The following is a 17,391-nucleotide window of genomic DNA, read 5'->3' on the forward strand; positions in this document are numbered from 1 at the left end:
ATATATATATACATATATATATGTATATATATATACATACATATATATATATAGTATATATATATATATATAAATATGTGTGTATATATATATGAGAGAGAGAGGAGAGAGAGAGGAGAGAGAGGAAGGAGAGAGAGGAGAGAGAGAGAGGAGGAGAGAGGAGAGGGAGAGAGAGAGGAGAGAGAGAGAGTGAGAGAGAGAGAGAGAGAGAGAGAGGAGAGAGAGAGAGAGAGAGAGAGGAGAGAGAGAGAGAGAGAGAGAGAGAGAGAGAAGAGAGGAGAGAGAGAAGAGATGAGAGGAGAGAGAGAGAAGAGAGGAGAGATAGAGAGAGAGGAAAGAGAGAGAGAGAGAGAGAGAGAGATGAGAGAGAGAGAGGAGAGAGAGAGAGAGAGGAGAGAGAGAGAGAGAGAGAGAGAGAGAGAGAGAGAGAGAGAGAGAGAGAGAGATAGGATAGATATAGATAGATAGATAGATAGATAGATAGATAGATAGATAGATAGATAGATAGATAGATAGATAGATAGATGATAGAGATAGATAGATAGATATACTATGTAGATGTAGCCAATCTCGGTGCCGGCTTTCGCTTTTCAAGTAAGTTGTCTGAAAAATGACTGCTGTCCTGACAACTGGCTTTTTAATTCCTTCACCTTTCTCTTCCTCAGCTCGCTTTTCGGCGGAAAGTCGGTATCATATTTTCCATGAACAGTCCGAAAATCCCGCTCCACATTTCACTTCTTTGGTATTGTGATGGTAGACTGGCAGATGACGCAAACGCACTTCGAAAATGTCATTGTGAAAAACAACTCCTCCTCCCATTCCGTATTAAAGTTTTACGTTTTTGTCTTTTGACTTGTCCAGCACCCCCACTCATGTTTATACCCCCCTTGAGTTCAAGAGAATAAAACGAGGGCTTAAAATTGGAGGTAACCAACTCGCTAGCTTGTCAGTTGTGCTGCACTTAGCACCGTTGTTTGCACATGCGTGGTGACCTATGTGTCACAAAAAAAGAAAAAAATCAGGTGTCATCTGACTGGGTGCCCTGTATCAATCACATGACTTAAAAAAATAGACTGACGTCTATTTTTTTAAGTCATGCGATCTACCCATACTACCTTTGCGATCGACTGGTCGATCGCGATCAACGTAATGAGTACCCCTGTCCTAGTCTGTGGGGATGACCTAATCCTTTTTCATGATAGTTTTTGGAAACTGTATCGTTTCAAAGAATGCGTTTTTGACAGGCGTAGGTGAGTGGCGTTGTTGGAGTTGGGTCACCGTGGAAATGAGAAGTAGTTAGTAAATCAACCTTAAAAAGCCAAACTTACTCCAATGCGTGTTCGTTTTTTTGTACTCAAGAAGAAAAGGGTCAAATAAAGACTCAACAACTGATTAGAGTTCCGATATTTAGTTTCTTCAATTTCTGGAGTTCAGGAAATAGTACAAAGACAGATATCTGGGCAGCTTTTTCTTAATCTCACGAGAAAACTGCACTCGGGCGTCACAGTCGAAAAATGCGCGCCATCTTTCAGCCCAGCTTCAGTTTTTATAGGAGTTTTTTCTGTCAAGGGTAATGTAGGTTGAATCGGTTGAACCCGTCGTCCTCGCTCCCTCCCACGGCACGGGTCCACATCCAAGGGAAGGTTTTCCCCAGGTTAGTCATCGTTTGGATAGTTGATGATGGTCGATTCCCGTCTGGTCCCGTAGACTGGCACGCCAAGGCTGGCCTTCTCCGGCGGGCCGTCCCTCCGTCTCTCCGCTGGCATTCTTCTGTAATCTTGTCAGTGTGCATGTGTGTGTGTGTATGTGCACGTGTATGTGCAGGTGTATGTATATGTCTGTGTGTGTGTATGCGTATGTGCATGTGCTCCGATCTCCAATTGTTATGTCTTTCGGAATGTGTTTTTCTTTTGATAGCGTCCGTGTGAGTCCTCCAGTGCCGAATTTGGTATGTTTGCCTCTCTACAGCCAATGTGGAGAATGTGCTTCGTCATCTTTGTCCATAAAGTGAGTGTGAGTGCAGGTCATGGAAATGCTACATGTGCAAGTTTCTCTTACTACTGAAGATTTCAATAAAGTTCACACATTTAAACTAAGTAATATAAATTTAGCACATGAGAATAATCTAATAAATCAGTAAACATCAGGCCTACAATCCCAGTCATTCTTGTGACCCGTGCTTCTAGTTTTATTTGATAAATGCTTCTTGTTTAATCAATGTTTAAAATATTCAGTAAATATGAACCTGCTAACTTTAATAATCAACATTCTGTCCCGTATGTGTTTAAAATAATGCCAGTAATCGTAATAGAATCCTTCAGCGTGATGACAATGACAACTTCTTCAATGTTGTTCAAAAGTCATTACCAACACCTTGACACAGAGCCTTTCAAGCACTGATCAAGTTCTGTCGTGTGGTATCGTGCTTCAAATAACAAACTTTATGATGACCAGATTGTCAGTTCATCATTTACCAGTCAATATCGCCTAAAAAGAGGAAAAAAATAGAGTGAACCTATAAAGCAACGGTGTTGAGGCGAAATGGGTGAGCCCAACTTTTTCACTGGTGCGCCAAAGAAAAAAAGTTGGAAGCACCAGTGCAAAAGTTAGTCATCCACAGCACCCAACCCAACTTTGCCTGCTGCCGCTGTCTACCCTAGATAGAAAAGGGTACACTGTTAACTTGTGTTGTTGCATCCGCTGTTTATGACATTTTGGTTTGGCAGTTAATATTAACACGCGTAAATGTTTGTTGTTTTGACAAATTTAAACTGGCCAATCACAAAACGGCGCATGCCTAACAGAGTCAGCGCATGCCACGCCCTTATTCGGTACCCAACCAATAGCTGAAGAGGTAGGCGGGGTTTGCGAAATAACAGCGGCGGATTTGAAGGAAGCAAAAATGGCTGCGGGTAAAGATGCTGATAAAGTCGCATCAAATACGAGGTAAAGACGCATTCTGCCGCAACATTCTTACGAACCGTTGGTGTTTATCACGTCTCTAAGTGGAACGTGTAACCCACGACCCGTAACAGCAGCGATTTCCCAAACACTCACTACAACCGACCGGTGATGTTGCTCGTGTTAGTTAGCCGCTAGGCTTACAACCTTTTAACTAAAATCTAAAAAAAATCCCATTCAACAGTTGCCCGTTTACCATTCGTAACTTTTACGACTTTCATGCATCTAGCGTCACAAGTAATAATTTTTTACAAACGCGAGGGTCAAGCGAGTTGATGTGACGTCACGTTCGGCGTCCACTATTTTACAATATAATTAATTAGATTCGATTTAGGATCGCAAAAGTTAGCAAAATAACGACTTATGCTAATATTTCAAACGGTGACCTTCTCGTGGTAATTAACTGGCGGCCAAATTTAATGAAAAGGTATCACGTTCATGCACAAAACATTTCGTTTTGCTTTCAGTCACTGGTGACAAACTTAAAGGGACACTTTATTGACGTTGACTTTGGCACTCATATAATAGTGTTGCATGTAAAAAGGACATAATTGCTAAAATTCACACCCCACTAAAATAGTCTGTAGTGATTTAAGTTTTTTTTTTTTTTTGGGTGATGAGATTTACGACAAATTGACACGCCCTCTTCTGGAGCTCGGTTTGTTATTTTTTTTCCAGTTTCAGCGTCTACGTCACGGCAATGATGCGAGCGAGGTAATATTGCTCTCTTTGTCAGTTCTGTTGTCTGAACGGCGACCGACGTCCACCAAAATGCAAATGCACGTTATTATTCTTGTCCATTTCAACCTGTGAAAGTATAAAAGGGTTCTGTGCAATAGTTTGGATTTATTGACATCAAACGTGAGATCATGTAATCACCTCCACAAAATCAAAATACCGTGCGGATCGATTCGCCATTTACACTGGCTAAAGCGAACAAGAGCAAGAATGTACTCACGATCCCAACTGGTTATGTTTTGGACATTTAGCTACGCTAAAATAGTGCCAACTCGATGGAGGCAGTTTGAGAGGTTAATCCTTTATGTTGAAGTGGTCATAGGTAGTGATCGACCGATATGGTTTGTTCAGGGCCGATACCGATTTATTAGTAGTCATGGACGCCGATAACCAATATTTCAAGCCGTTATTCATCGGTTGAAAAAAGGGGGAAAATGGTGCCATAAATTTAAAAAAAATAAAAACTTCAAAACTTGCAGAGTTTAAATTCCTTTAAGCACATGTTTATTAAACAAATTTATTGATTTACAACATGTTAAACCTTTTTTAGATCTTGGAAAATAGAAAACTTAATTTTAAAAGTCTATCAAAAAGTGCACGGAGCTCCCAGGCTATAGTTCAATGAAAACAAAAAACGCTTTAAAGTTTACAACTAGTCTCTGATTAGCTGTGACTTGTAGACTGACATTTTTTTTTTTAATTTCGGCAAAGTCTGTTGTAATGCGTGTAATTCGAGGTGAAAAAGCAAACAGGCATCGTACTGTTGATTGGCTGCTACCCACTGCACAAGGAACCAATCAGATGGTGCTGTGGGCTGGCCAGTATGCTTCTGCAGGCAGGGCGACAAGCTCAGCAGAGAGAGAGCGAGAGCAAGAGAAGTGCGCTGCAGCAAGCCAAAATAAACCAGCTTTAAATTTATCATCCTTTAAAGCAGGGGTCTTGAATCCTGTTCCTCGAGGGCCGGTGTCCTGCCCATTTTCCACCTCTCCCTGGTGCAACACACCTGAGCGATCGTTATCTAGCTTCTGCAGACCTTGCTGATTATCTGATCATTTGAATCAGCTGTGTTGCAGCAGGGAGAGATGGAAAACCTGCAGGACACCGGCCCTCGAGGAACAGGATTGAGGACCCCTGCTTTAAAGTATTAAAAAGGCATAAGCCGATTATCAGCAAAATGCCAAATATCGGCCCCGATAATCGGCCCAGCCGACAATCCGTCTATCACTAGTAGGGATGTAAAGATTCATAGAAAATCAATTTTATATGGATAAGCTGCTGAAAATTTGCTTCGATATAAAAAATAAAAGAATCGCCATTGTCTCATGTCTGTGCTGAAATAAAGGAAAAAGTACCATGAGTGAGCGGAGGGGGGGTGCGCCCATATTCCTCACTAAAAGTAGGCCTTTTTCAAGTCGACACATAGATAATTTCTCCAAAATGAATGGATAAAAAAAAGAAAATGATAACTAATTTCAGTTTTCTGATCAAAAAAAAATTTAAACTGAGCAAATTATGTGCATTGACTTTGTGGTTCTCGCTAAAATATAAAATACAATAATCTAAATGAAATTACCTTTAGTTTTAGAAATGTTGATAATGGAAGCGTTTTTTTTGTTACCAGTTCCCCTTTTTGGAACAATTTATTTTGGTTATTTTTTTTCATTCTTGTGTCTTTTGGGTAACTTTAGGAAATTATCAAATTTCATGTTGAAAGAATGATATTTTAGTTTTTTGTTACTGTTAAATATAACAAGGGGTCAAATTTAACATTGACAGTATGTACATTTTAACAAATTGGTGTGTGATTTGCAGGCACACCAATGTGGCGCTTCATCAAGATGTGTCGCCGCGGGGGTGCCATACCGCCACTACCTGCCCTCCTGTCATCTTCAACCCAGACTTTTTTGTGGAGAAGCTCCGCCACGAGAACGCTGACGTCTTCCTGGAGCTCGTTTTGAGCAACATCACTCGCCTCATCGACCTTCCCGGGTCTGAGTTCTCCCAGCTCATCGGCGAGGAAGGTCCCAAGACCCCCGGATTCTTCCGCTCATTCAACTTCCTCAAACGCAAAGGTTGGACTTAGACTCAAGCCTTGTGTTTTTAGGGTTAGCCTTTATAAATCTGCTTATTAAGCAATTAAAGGAATCCAGTTTGACATAGACTAGCATTTACTATAGTAAAGAGTAGAGTACTGTTGCGTCTAGAATAATTCTTGGTGTGGTGTCGAATGTTAAATGGGCTGTCACATGTATTGTGCTTTTCTACCTACGGTACTCAATGCGCTTAAATGATTATGTGTTTGATATTGGATGTAGGATAATCATAGTATACATGAGAATGAAAATAAGAATTTCTTAATAATTAAGTGAATACATTGAAACAGACGCAGGTAATACTTCGGGGGACAGTGGGGGTGTAAAGGAGTGACTAGACTGCAGAATAACACTCTTGTAAGAATGGAATATTTTGAATTGTTTGTGAATGACTGTGTTGTTGTGTCTCAGATAAAGGCATCATGTTTGGGACGGCACTGTCAGAGAGCGGTGTGGCTCATATATACCGGCTCATTGAATACCTCAGTAAAAGTAAGTCAACATCTACTACTTTATTCTAGCTCCCACGTTAATCTCCATTTTTGTTCATATTTTTCCACTCTAATGCATTCGCCCATAATGTTTTTTTTTATAGTGGTCCTGATTAATTTTAATCAGTGTTAATATAAGTACTACTTTATTCCCATATTTATTCGCAACATTACGCGAGTGTTATTCTTGGTCTCCCTTAATTGGTAATGTTCCATTCTCCTGGGAGTTATTCTTGTCCTACTTGAGTCTAATCAGTTATTTTAGTCCTACTTGATTCCATGGTGTTATCATAGGTCCAAATTATTTCCTAAATAATGGCCTAAATCTTTTTTTCAGATTTTTCAGAAACACAAAATGCAACCAAATACTGATTATTATTATTATTATTATTGTATTTCCTTTCAAGGGTAGAATTCAATTATCTCATAACTAAAGATGCAGCCAATTTTAGCAGAGGTGACAGCATCCTGGGATGTTTGAAGCTGCAGTATGAAGAATTTCGAGTTTCTATTTGCTACTGCCACCTGCAGCTTAAAGATGAAATGGCACACTCTTTACTTGGTGTGCATGATGCTCCTTCTAACTTACAATATCATCACTTCTTACCTTCGAGTAGAAAGAAAGCCATTTGTGCGTCACTTTTCAAGCCCAAGTTTGAGGTCCGTACTCTCCACCGCTCATATTTCTTCCCGCGACTCTGGGAGACAATGACAAGAAAGCGCATGACATCCCATCATTAGAAAGAGCGCGCGATAGTCGAACAGGATTCCAGTCTGAAAATAATTTTCCAGTGGCTTGTGAAATAGCTAAAGTTTAAGATGTGTGAGTCATAAATGGTCAAATCAAAAGGCTACTAGAAAGGTTTATATTATATCATATATTATATAATATATATTATGTTACGTTACGTTATGTTATGTTCTAGATAGATTTGCGGCAAAATCCTGTGGATTACGACTTTAAGGCAAAATAGACAAATACCAATTTGTGAAAATGTGACTTGGATTATTAGCGAGTGATGATATTTATTCTCAAAGTTCCTTGATACTAAGCACTTTAGTCATCGTGTTCCCCGCTACTGTTATTTCTAGGCACCACTTTATTTTACAATACAATACAATTTTATTTTGATAGCGCATTTCACAACAGATGGAGCTGTAACAAAGCGCTTTCCATACTGAATGTTATCCAATAGTACATCCTATTTTATTCTACTAAGTGTTATTGTAGGTCCTGATTTAATCAGCTATTTGATTTTGCATTATTCTTCCCTATTGCGTGTTATTCTAGTTGACTTTATTCTACTCAGTGTTATTCAAGGTTTGACTTCATTCCCCTATTTCTTCAGAATGCTCCGCTCTATTTTGCTCTAGGACGGTCCCATTTAACTCCCAATCTTTTACTGTCCTCAGTGTGAGTCTCAGTTTTACCGTCCTCTCTCCCGGCTTAGATCTCCATGTGGAGGGTCTGTTCCGGGTTCCTGGCAACAGCGTGCGACAGCAGGCCCTGAAGGAGCTCCTGACCAGTGGCGTAGACGTAGACTTGCAGTCTGGTGGCTTCCACCCCCACGATGCTGCCACACTGCTCAAGACGTTCCTGGGGGAGTTGTCTGAGCCCTTGCTCACGCACAGACACTTCCACGTCCACCTCAAGATCGCTGGTAGGACTTCAACACATATTACGCTGGAGGCACACACTCTAAATTTGGAGTTGCCGAATTATTAAATACAATGTTTTCACTAAAACGCAAGTGTTCATGCAATTAAAGTGCTTGTAAGGTTGATTGAATGATTCCCAACACACACCTGATGTCCTTTGTCCTTCCAGACATGACGTTGCTGGACGAGTACGGTAACAAGACGTTGGCGCCCAACAAGGAGCGTCAAACAGAAGCTCTGCAGCTCCTCTTCCTCCTCCTGCCCACCGCCAACCGTTCGCTGCTCAAGCTGCTGCTGGACCTCCTCTACCACACTGCCAAGCAGCAGGACGCCAACAAGATGTCTGCCTTCAACCTGGCACTCATGTTCGCCCCGCACGTGCTCTGGCCGCGCCACGTAAGACGCCTCATTACTGTGTCATCGCGTTCAAACAGACAAACGGTTGTGAAATCCTGGGAAATAAGAAGTAGGGCACTTCCCATGAGATATTTATGGGAATAAACCAGAAAAATGTACTCACCAAAATGAGACCAAACTTAAGATACAAGTGGTTGCTTCGAAGTAGTAACCATGAGCCAGAACAGTGCTCTTGGGGAACTTTTTACACTAGTTGCAATGGTGCACATTTTTTCTTCTTTCGTGCACCAGCGCAAAAGTTAGGTGCACCCAAATTTTCCGTTGCATTCGATTCATCACTGCAGGTATATCGGTCCCCCACCCCTTTTTTTTAATTAGCAAATTGCTGCCTGTCTTTTTAGCCAGTATTGACTATTCATGATTAAGTAGTTCGTGGTCATCATGTAGTTATCTGAACTGCTTCCTCACAAAGGTCGCGGGCGTGCTGGAGCCTATCCCAGCCGTCATCGGGCACCCTGAATTGGATGCCAACAACAATCCATGTTCGCACTCATACCAAGGGCCAATTTAGATTGTCCAATCAACCTACCATGCATGTTTTTTTTGGAATGTGTGAGGAAACCGGAGTACCCGGACAAAACCCACACAGGCATGGTAAGAACATGCAAACTCCACACAGGAAGGCTGGAATTGATCCCACGTCCTCTGCTCTCTGAGGCACTTGTCTGACACATTTTTGGAAAGTAGGTTTCCCATTAACTATCTTGAAACAGGATTATTTTTACGCCTCTGATATTAATCATAAACTTAAATCCAATGCAGTAATGATTGATTCTCGCCCGCAAGAACAACCAATGAGAGCATGAGTGGATTTATCCCGTGAGCAGATTTTTTGCGCATCACGGCAGCTTTACCCAGCAAGCGGCTCGCTCGGCACAAGGACAATGAAACATACAACAAATAACATGTTAGTGTTTATTGTGCAAAGCGAAAGTTGAGTCATAATTACCTCCGGCTACAGTGCTTCGTCATAGGTTGAAAAGAATAACAAAGGGAGAAGAAGAAGACTACAGTACAATGAAAAAGAACCAGTCAACAAAGAATCAATAGCAACAACCGTAGGACAAGTAATGACAGTAACTTTCGCTTTGCACAACAACAAGTGTTTAAAAGTGCATTAATCTACCAGGATTGTACCTTTTATTAAAATGCACCGCAGCATTCTAGGTAAGGTAGGCCAATTTCATGATTAAAAATGAAAACTTTAACGTAGTAATTAGCCATCGTTCTGTCATAATCGTCTGCTTCCGGGTTTGTAGATCATGTTCCTCTCACACCCTGCAGCTTGGTATTCATTCTTCATTTTGCGTTTTCAAAGTTAAATTTGTTGTTTAACAAGTATTTAAAAGGCTGAGAACCATGCCGTGTGCCCTGAACAACATAATAGAGGCATAAATGCAATAAAAAATACAAATTAAAAGTAATAATAACAGTAAGAAAGGTCAATCATGACTTCGGGTTTCCACTTTTCGCGGGGGTTACGGCCCAATTAACTGCCAAAAATAAGGGATTACTGTGTATCATTTTTTAATCGCTAGTAACTTTTATTGTCAAGAATATTGAACATTGGCATTGAAATACAATAAAGAAAACATTACAGACTCACACTGTGTTCACAAAAATCGCAAATATTTAACATCAGCCTGTTTTGTTCTTTTAATATATCAGAGATACTGTTTTAATTGTTCTACATTTCAATGCCAATGTTCTATATTCTTGGGGGAAAAAGATACTCTCTCTTAGAAGATATTTGATTTAAGATATAAGTATTTCTGGGAAAATATATATTGTTTTAAAAAATGAGTTATCGACAGGCCTAGGTGAGCGACATACGCCCATCAGATATCGAGTCGTACTTTATGAATGTTAAGGCATTTCAAGCGGCAATACCCTTGAGTCAGTTGCTTGTAGATGTGGAATTGTGCTTTAAATAAAAAAAACTTTATGATGACCAGATTCTTAACTATTTACCAGGCAACGTTGCCTAAATAGTCAAGAAGCAAATTTGTTTAACAAAAAAAGTGAACCTAATAAAACTGCTGTTGAACGTGACGCAGTTATAAACTTGTACGCACCTAACATTTGTACTTGTGCACTAAAGAAAAAAAGTTGGATGCACGATGCATCTAGTGAAAAATGTTCAATGTCATTTATGGCCAACATGAAACTTTAAAAAAATGAATTACAATTTTGAGAGCCAAATTATAAATTGTTTCCAAAAATGCCTAAAAAAAATCTGATTTACCCCAAGATTTATGATCGTTAAAAAATTATTCCCATATAGCTCTCCTAAAGCTTTGTGGCTGAAGCTAAAGGCATGTAAGAACCCTAACCCAAATTAGAGATTAATTCCTAAACTCGAGTCCGAGCCCCAAAATGTCAATTATTACGTTCGAGTTGTTTTTTTTTGTTGTTGTTTTTTTTTTTTAAATAAACATATGTTACTATTTAATTACTAAACACAATGAAGTATCTGTATTTAGTAATTAATTACTGTTCCTCTCTTTGGAGAGGCGTGTCCTTGTGAGCACAATGTCACACACGGAAATATCTTCAACAAACCTGTCCACTGTTATTTCATTGTGTAAATGCATTTCTGATTATTATAAAAAAATAAGTAGATTTTAACATTAAGAAAATTTTTAGCCCACTCAAATGAATTAAAATAAATGTCAAATGGGCTGCTGCATTTTACCAACTAAATGAAGCATGAATTATCACACCTGATATAACAGACATAAAAGATGTAAATGTTTGTTGAATATGCATCTTCCAGTCTTGTTCAACAGGGAGAATTTGTTGCAAAAGACAGGCTTCAATTTGTTGTCATTATGCACAAGCATCGTCACAAATCGTAACCAGTCCCTTTTACCGGAGCGGTGCTCTGTCCGAGTCTGACTTTTGCATCTCCTCCCTTTCCTCCTCCTCCTGAGTCCTCACAAATAAAACTAAAATGTTGGTTTTATTTTGGGCTCGGGCCTGCAAATCAAATAAATTGCTTGGGCTCAGGCTTTTTATACCCACGGGCCTGGGTTTTGTTGGGCTGGATTTTTTTAGGCCTGTTCTTCCCTCTAAGCCAGATGTGTGTGCGTGCTTTTCCTGCTTCAGATGACTGCCAATGACCTGAAAGACCACCTGAAAACGCTCAACAACAGCATGGCCTTCCTCATCAGACATTCACAGAAACTCTTCAGGGTGACTAACATACACAGACACGCACACCCCCTCGCACACACACGCACACACACAAAAAAAAACAAGAATCACACACAAACATTATTTAACCTTCTGGGCTGTGTGCTGACCATTTGCATCCATGTCCAATACTTTAAAAATAAATAAATGCTGTGTCAAAAGCTCTGAAATTTTGGTCAGATTTTGTGTTTAAAGGGACACTTAGGTGAGCTTAACATTGGGTCTTCTATACTAGGTTTGTATGTAAAAATGACATCAGCACTAAAATTTACTAATTTCAGTTTCCTGATTAAAAAAAAAATCTAAACTGTGCTTATTGGTGAAAAATGGGCCATCTTGGCTGGTCAGGTCCTTTAACATGTTAAATCCTGTACATTAATATTGTATTTGGATCAAATTGTGCCTTTGGCTGTATCGTCGTCACTTTTGGCCGGTTGAATTCCATGAAAACTAGATTTTGCTGGTCCTATCTACAGAATCAAAAACAAAACACTTGCAGTGAAACAAAAGAAAACACTTTAGCACACACTCAGTAATGAGAATTTTTTTGTTTGTGTGTGTCAGGCGCCAGTGTACCTGAGGGAACATGCCAGAGCGCACTTCATGAAGACCACCACCTTGCGGACCAAGGTCAGTCAAAGTCTGACCTTTTTGCATTGATTAATCATGTCTACAAAAGCCTCCACCCTACAATACATATTTATTAGTCATGTCAATTTCCACCATGCAGCAAGTATTTTGGCGCTCTTTTTTTGTGCTCAGGCCAAAGCAGGAAAATTATTTGTCGCCATCTGGTGGCAGATTGTTGTTGCTGTTTGGTTAAAATGACGTGGCATTTTTTCTTCTGTTGTGTTGGTTATCCTGGAATGTTTGTCCTGTAAGGCAGGGGTCTTCAGTCCTGTTCCTCGAGGGCCGGTGTCCTGCCCGTTTTCCACCTCTCCCTGGTGCAACACACCTGAGCGATCGTTATCTGTCTTCTACAGACCTTGCTGATTATCTGATCATTTGAATCAGTTATGTTGCAGTAGGGAGAGATGGAAAACCTGCAGGACACCAGCCCTCGAGGAACAGGATTGAGTACCCCTGCTGTAAGGGAACATTGAAATTGTACTACCGCTATATATATATTTTTTTCACTCCCGACAGATATAGCCAGTGTTGTCTATTTGCTCTTACAATAATACTGTGTGTGTAAGGTGCTGTATCGCATATTTGTTTGCGTGAGGTCATGCCAGTTAGTGCAACTGTGTTATTTAGGTTGGTAAAGTATGCTATCTAATACAAGGTTGTGTTTGTGTTAAATAATTCACTCACTGAATACAGTTGTTGATAGATTTTATTTTTTTTTGTGGACATCTATAGACAATCACAAACCCTTCTGCCTTGGGAGGTGGCTGGTTCATATACTCGCAACATCGGCCTTTGTCCCTCAGCTGTCATTTTATGTGATGTATCCAAAAGAGAATGTTTTTTCTTTTATGTCCCTCTTTTAGGACGACCTGGACCTGTTGTCACTGAGTGGCTCACCCTGCCGGCAGGTGGCTTCGCCGCTGAAACGACGGGCGGTCCCAGTTGGGGTTGTAGTTGCTCAAGATCAGTGCCTGTCACCCATTCAGCAGTATACGGAAAATGAGCTTAAGGACCTCTTCAGGCATGTGCACCAAAGCATGCCCGACTCGGCTAAGAAGAAGAAGCTGCTCCGACAGGTTGGCTTCCTAGGCCCCCACATGCATACTTGAGTTTTTTCAGTCTTTTTTGAAGAATTTGATGGATTTAAAAAAATAAATAATAATAAAACAATCATTATTAATATTTGCTATTAATTACCATGTGTTCCGTGTGTACAGTTGGTCAAACAAACCACTGCGGCTTCAGCCACAAGTCAGCACGACGGGCCCAGCAAAAAGCGCCCGCGGTCTCGCTCCTTTGGAGGACTCATCAAGGTAACGCAGTATTTGATGTTTTATTTTCTTTTTTTAAAGACCTTTTAAAGTGAATTCACTGAGAATTTGTGAACATTTCTGATACTGTTCACACAGAAACCAAAAAAAAAAAATGCAAACACTGTTAGGCACTTTGATAAATTCACGTTCCACACTTGAAATAAATCTGGTTGTAAACTTTTTGTAGTTTTTCCATGTTTTTGCAATATTGCTGTGAAGCAGCATTTTGTCGCTCAGCATTTTCATTTGGGGACTTTATTTTGCTGGATATTTTGTTGTGGTGTTGTTGCCACACAATGCTCTCTTCTTTTTGCTTTCAGCGTAAAGTTCGAGCTGATCAGCTGACGCCGGACACACTCGCCAGGGTAACGCACAAACACAGCAAAGAGAATGTCGTTATGCAGCAGGTGAGACGTATGCACACAATGGTAAACTACTGACTTCAAGGACACATTGCATTTTGGATTATTTATTTGCTATATAACAACAGTAGTAGTCAGCAAAACAATAAGACCATGCTTATAGTATGTACACAATAGTTAGTCCACATTACAAAAAAGACCATTGAAGAAACACTGTTCAAAACTTGTCGTGTCTCTGTGTGCGCAGGTGAAAAGTCCTCTGAATGGCGGCAGGCACTGCAGGGCAGGGCTGGTGTTGAAAAACCCCGACTTTGACTTTCACAGGGACAAAGCTGCAAGGGTGTCCAAGGTAGTGCATGCACAACTACAAAAACATACACACTTGCAGCCTCCAGGCTAACGTGTCCATATTTTATCAGGACGCATCCTCATCAGTGCCCAGATTGTTCTCTCCATCTCAGGAGATTTCACTCTAGATGGCCCGCCGATGACATCTCCTGGTCTCCAAGGCGACGGCTTCACGCTGCAGCTCCCCTACTGTGACTTTTTCAAAGTATTGATCTGTCTTAATACTGTGCTATTGTTTACACATACTGGACACTTCGTGAGTTGCACCAGTTCATGCTTCTCAAACGTCTGCTGAGTGCTTCCAACTGACATCAGCAACCATGCTAATTTTAGCATTTAACCATATTTTTAACACTTTGTGGTACTTTGGGATTTAAAGTGACCTATTCCAGGACAAGCCATGATAATTTTTTTTCTAAACAAAAACAAGTGAATTATTGTGCCTGTCCAAGAACTGGTGACCACTATTTAGCTTAACTGTACTCTTCATAGAATACATTACCAGGATACAGGTAGTGATGATCACTTCATAGCTTACAGTAACATTTGTAAGCAGTAGCATTTATAATCATTTACTGTACAAGAAGGGATGATTGTGGACAGTCTTCATGAACCACTATTACCGTACAGGAAGCATTCATAAGCGGTACAGTTTATAAACGACTACCGCCACACGGGTGTCTATGACTACTTGCTAGCTTACCACAGACGGGCTGTTACATTAATAAAACTATCATAGTAGAAGGGCAAGCCGCTATTTAGCATAGCATACGTGAACTGTTTTTGTAAAGAACGACTCCCATCGTACAGGAGGATACGACTGATAAACTTAACCTATGCCATTTATAAGCACCCACTACTGTACATGGATTGAGAGCCAGTAGCTATCTTAGCATTCGTATGATGCATGGTTTTAAACAGACACTACCAAACCGGGAGCAATTATCCCTGGCTAGCTCAGCCTTCGTAGACTGTAGTGCTGTTCACAAATGACCAATTCTGTACAAGTGATGACAGGCTATCTAATGTAGCCTTCGTGAACTATTGTTTATATGCCATCTGGCTTGGCCTTCATGGACTTTACTGCTTATTAATGACCACTACTGAACAGAAAATGATGACCACTAGCTAGCTGAGCCTTCAGACTGTATTGTTGATAAATGATGCCCCCCCCCCCCCCCCCAATTCACAAAGCTGATGACTGATCGCATCCATGGATGGTCCTGCTTATAAATGGCCACTATACCCCGATGACCGCTAGCTAACCGAGCCTTGACAGAGTGACAGGGCGACCTGAGTGGTTACGATCACTTCTGATCAATCTGACGTAACAGGCAGCTCTGTACATCCTCTTTAACCCAGTTTATGGAGAAAATGGAAGTACTATAATGTATGCATAGCGTTTACATTTAGAATTACTATTTTGTTGTCTGTTTCATTTTTACTGTTACATTTTGTTAACTAAAGGAAGGGATGTTTGAGTGAGCAAAGCGGTGGATGTTTTTGTTTTTAACGTATAAAATGGAAGCGAGAGGCAAGCTGTTTAGACAGAAAGGGGTAGTCACCCGACGCTGCCCATCAAAGTTGTCAAAGAAAGCGTGAGCCTGTGATTTGACACCTGACTGAGTGGAATGATGTCCGCGACGGGCGTCGCTATTCTGCTAGTGCCCTGAATTGTTTGTGTAATGGTAACTCTGTGTGAGCTCACTAGTGAAATCGTTTAGGCGCTCCAATAGAACAATTGTCTTACTTGTAACATTTTCCGCACTGCTCTCCACTACTGTATGGCATTTCCAAGGACTAGTAGAACGACTCAGTCGTGTTATTTTCCACCACTAATTTCCACTACTCTGACATTTCTGCACACAATTAGAATAAGGTCTAGTGGGCATTGGTAGAACTACTTCATGTCACTAATGAGACAAAACTGCACTTTACGTGCATGTATATTTTCTTTAAAATATTTTTTTTTTTTTTTTGCAGTTTTGTCTCACTAATGGAGTTATTCTACCAAGGCATGCAAATCATTCTACTGGTCAACAGCATTTTCTAGTGAGAACGAAGAGCATCCTAGTACACAGACAATTTAGAGCACTTGTAGCTAGTCGAATCACAACCTGTTATTAGTGAGGCAAGCTGCAAGAGTAATTGACATCTATGTCCAACCAGTACTACTAGTGAATGTTAACTCCTCTTAATAGTTTGGATGAAGAGCGTACTAGTAGAAGGACTTGTAAAGTTATTCCACTGTGACATTTACGGCACTGGTAGAACAACAAGCTATTACAGTGTGTTGACAACTGCATGCTACTAGTACTGTACTTGTGGCACTCTTTTAACTAGTGCTTGCCTCCTTAGTAATGTGTACTTCTTTTTCGACTAGTAAGGACAAGGTGTGTACTAGTACATGGACAGTTCAACGTACCGGTTAAGTTTTGAACGATTTGTCGTGTTGGGGAAAGTTGAATGCAAGTTGTGTTAATCTATGTGGGTTACGTGTAAATGACCTTCCTTTTCCCAAATACTGGTGACTAATTCTGCCGTATTCATACATAAACCTAATGTTTTTACCTGAACTCTTTCCCCCACCCTTTCTCTTTTGTACATTATCTTGTTGGCGTGTAATTTTGTAAATTTGAAATGTGTGTGTGTGCTATGTTTGCGACCGTCCACCTGACGATCTGTCGAGAGAAATTTCCTTTTGGCATCATGTGATGTCAACTGCTTCATTATTTTTTTCCTTTGTCCAACTCCGGACCAAAATAACATTCACTGACCAACGTCCACATTTGGATTAAAACTGTTCACCAAAAGGCTTCTTTTCTCTACTTTGTCATGGAATTCGTCATGGTCAAATCACGTTGTAAAGCCCTGTTGTAATGCCCGTTTTTGCCCACCAGATGGCGACTGGTTACCGCGGGACCTTCCTTTGCCCTGATAATGACAACGCGAATCGCTGGCCACTTAATTTGGTACACAATAAGCATAAATGCTGTCATTATATTGAGAGCGATCGAATAATATAAGTGTTAAAATGTTGTTTTCAAAAGATTACTCACTTTTTTTCACCTTCTGAGCTAGCTAGCAACGCTAACAATGTTTCCAAGGAACCTAAAAATCAATATTTATCTGTTCCGCTTCTCCTCGCAAGGGTCGCGGGGAGGGGGGGGTGCTTAGGCCTATC

At 40.5% G+C, this 17,391-nt stretch overlaps 1 protein-coding gene across 3 annotated transcripts; it reads left to right on the forward strand.

Annotated features, from left to right (window-relative positions):
• Positions 1 to 1,087: 1,087 nt before the first annotated feature.
• Positions 1,088 to 17,028, forward strand: arhgap19 (Rho GTPase activating protein 19). Of its 3 annotated transcripts, none has more exons than XM_088301733.1 (12): positions 1,088 to 2,007; positions 5,512 to 5,771; positions 6,204 to 6,284; positions 7,735 to 7,944; positions 8,112 to 8,338; positions 11,468 to 11,554; positions 12,119 to 12,184; positions 13,048 to 13,260; positions 13,402 to 13,497; positions 13,818 to 13,904; positions 14,107 to 14,208; positions 14,279 to 17,028. In XM_088301733.1, the coding sequence occupies exons 1-12, from the start codon at positions 1,805 to 1,807 to the stop codon at positions 14,333 to 14,335; spliced, it is 1,689 nt and encodes a 562-aa protein (XP_088157859.1). In that variant the 5' UTR covers positions 1,088 to 1,804; the 3' UTR covers positions 14,336 to 17,028. The 3 variants fall into 3 exon arrangements, with proteins under 3 accessions (XP_088157859.1, XP_088157860.1, XP_088157861.1); XM_088301734.1 differs by lacking the exon at positions 1,088 to 2,007 and adding an exon at positions 2,283 to 2,946; XM_088301735.1 differs by lacking the exon at positions 1,088 to 2,007 and adding an exon at positions 2,962 to 3,675.
• The last annotated feature ends 363 nt before the right edge of the window (positions 17,029 to 17,391 follow it).

The sequence above is a fragment of the Idiotropiscis lumnitzeri genome, chromosome 8 (genome assembly GCF_059441095.1).
Source record: "Idiotropiscis lumnitzeri isolate Australia: NSW breed Sydney's pygmy pipehorse chromosome 8, RoL_Ilum_1.0, whole genome shotgun sequence".
In the NCBI taxonomy this organism is placed as follows: Eukaryota; Metazoa; Chordata; class Actinopteri; order Syngnathiformes; family Syngnathidae; genus Idiotropiscis; species Idiotropiscis lumnitzeri.

Excerpts from the sequence above, each read along its gene's own strand:
- arhgap19 (XM_088301733.1), top strand. The coding sequence starts at position 1,805 with ATGTGCACGTGTATGTGCAGGTGTATGTATATGTCTGTGTGTGTGTAT. Across the intron at positions 6,285-7,734 it reads CATTGAATACCTCAGTAAAA|ATCTCCATGTGGAGGGTCTG; the intron begins GTAAGTCAACAT and ends CTCCCGGCTTAG. Across the intron at positions 13,905-14,106 it reads AGAATGTCGTTATGCAGCAG|GTGAAAAGTCCTCTGAATGG; the intron begins GTGAGACGTATG and ends CTGTGTGCGCAG.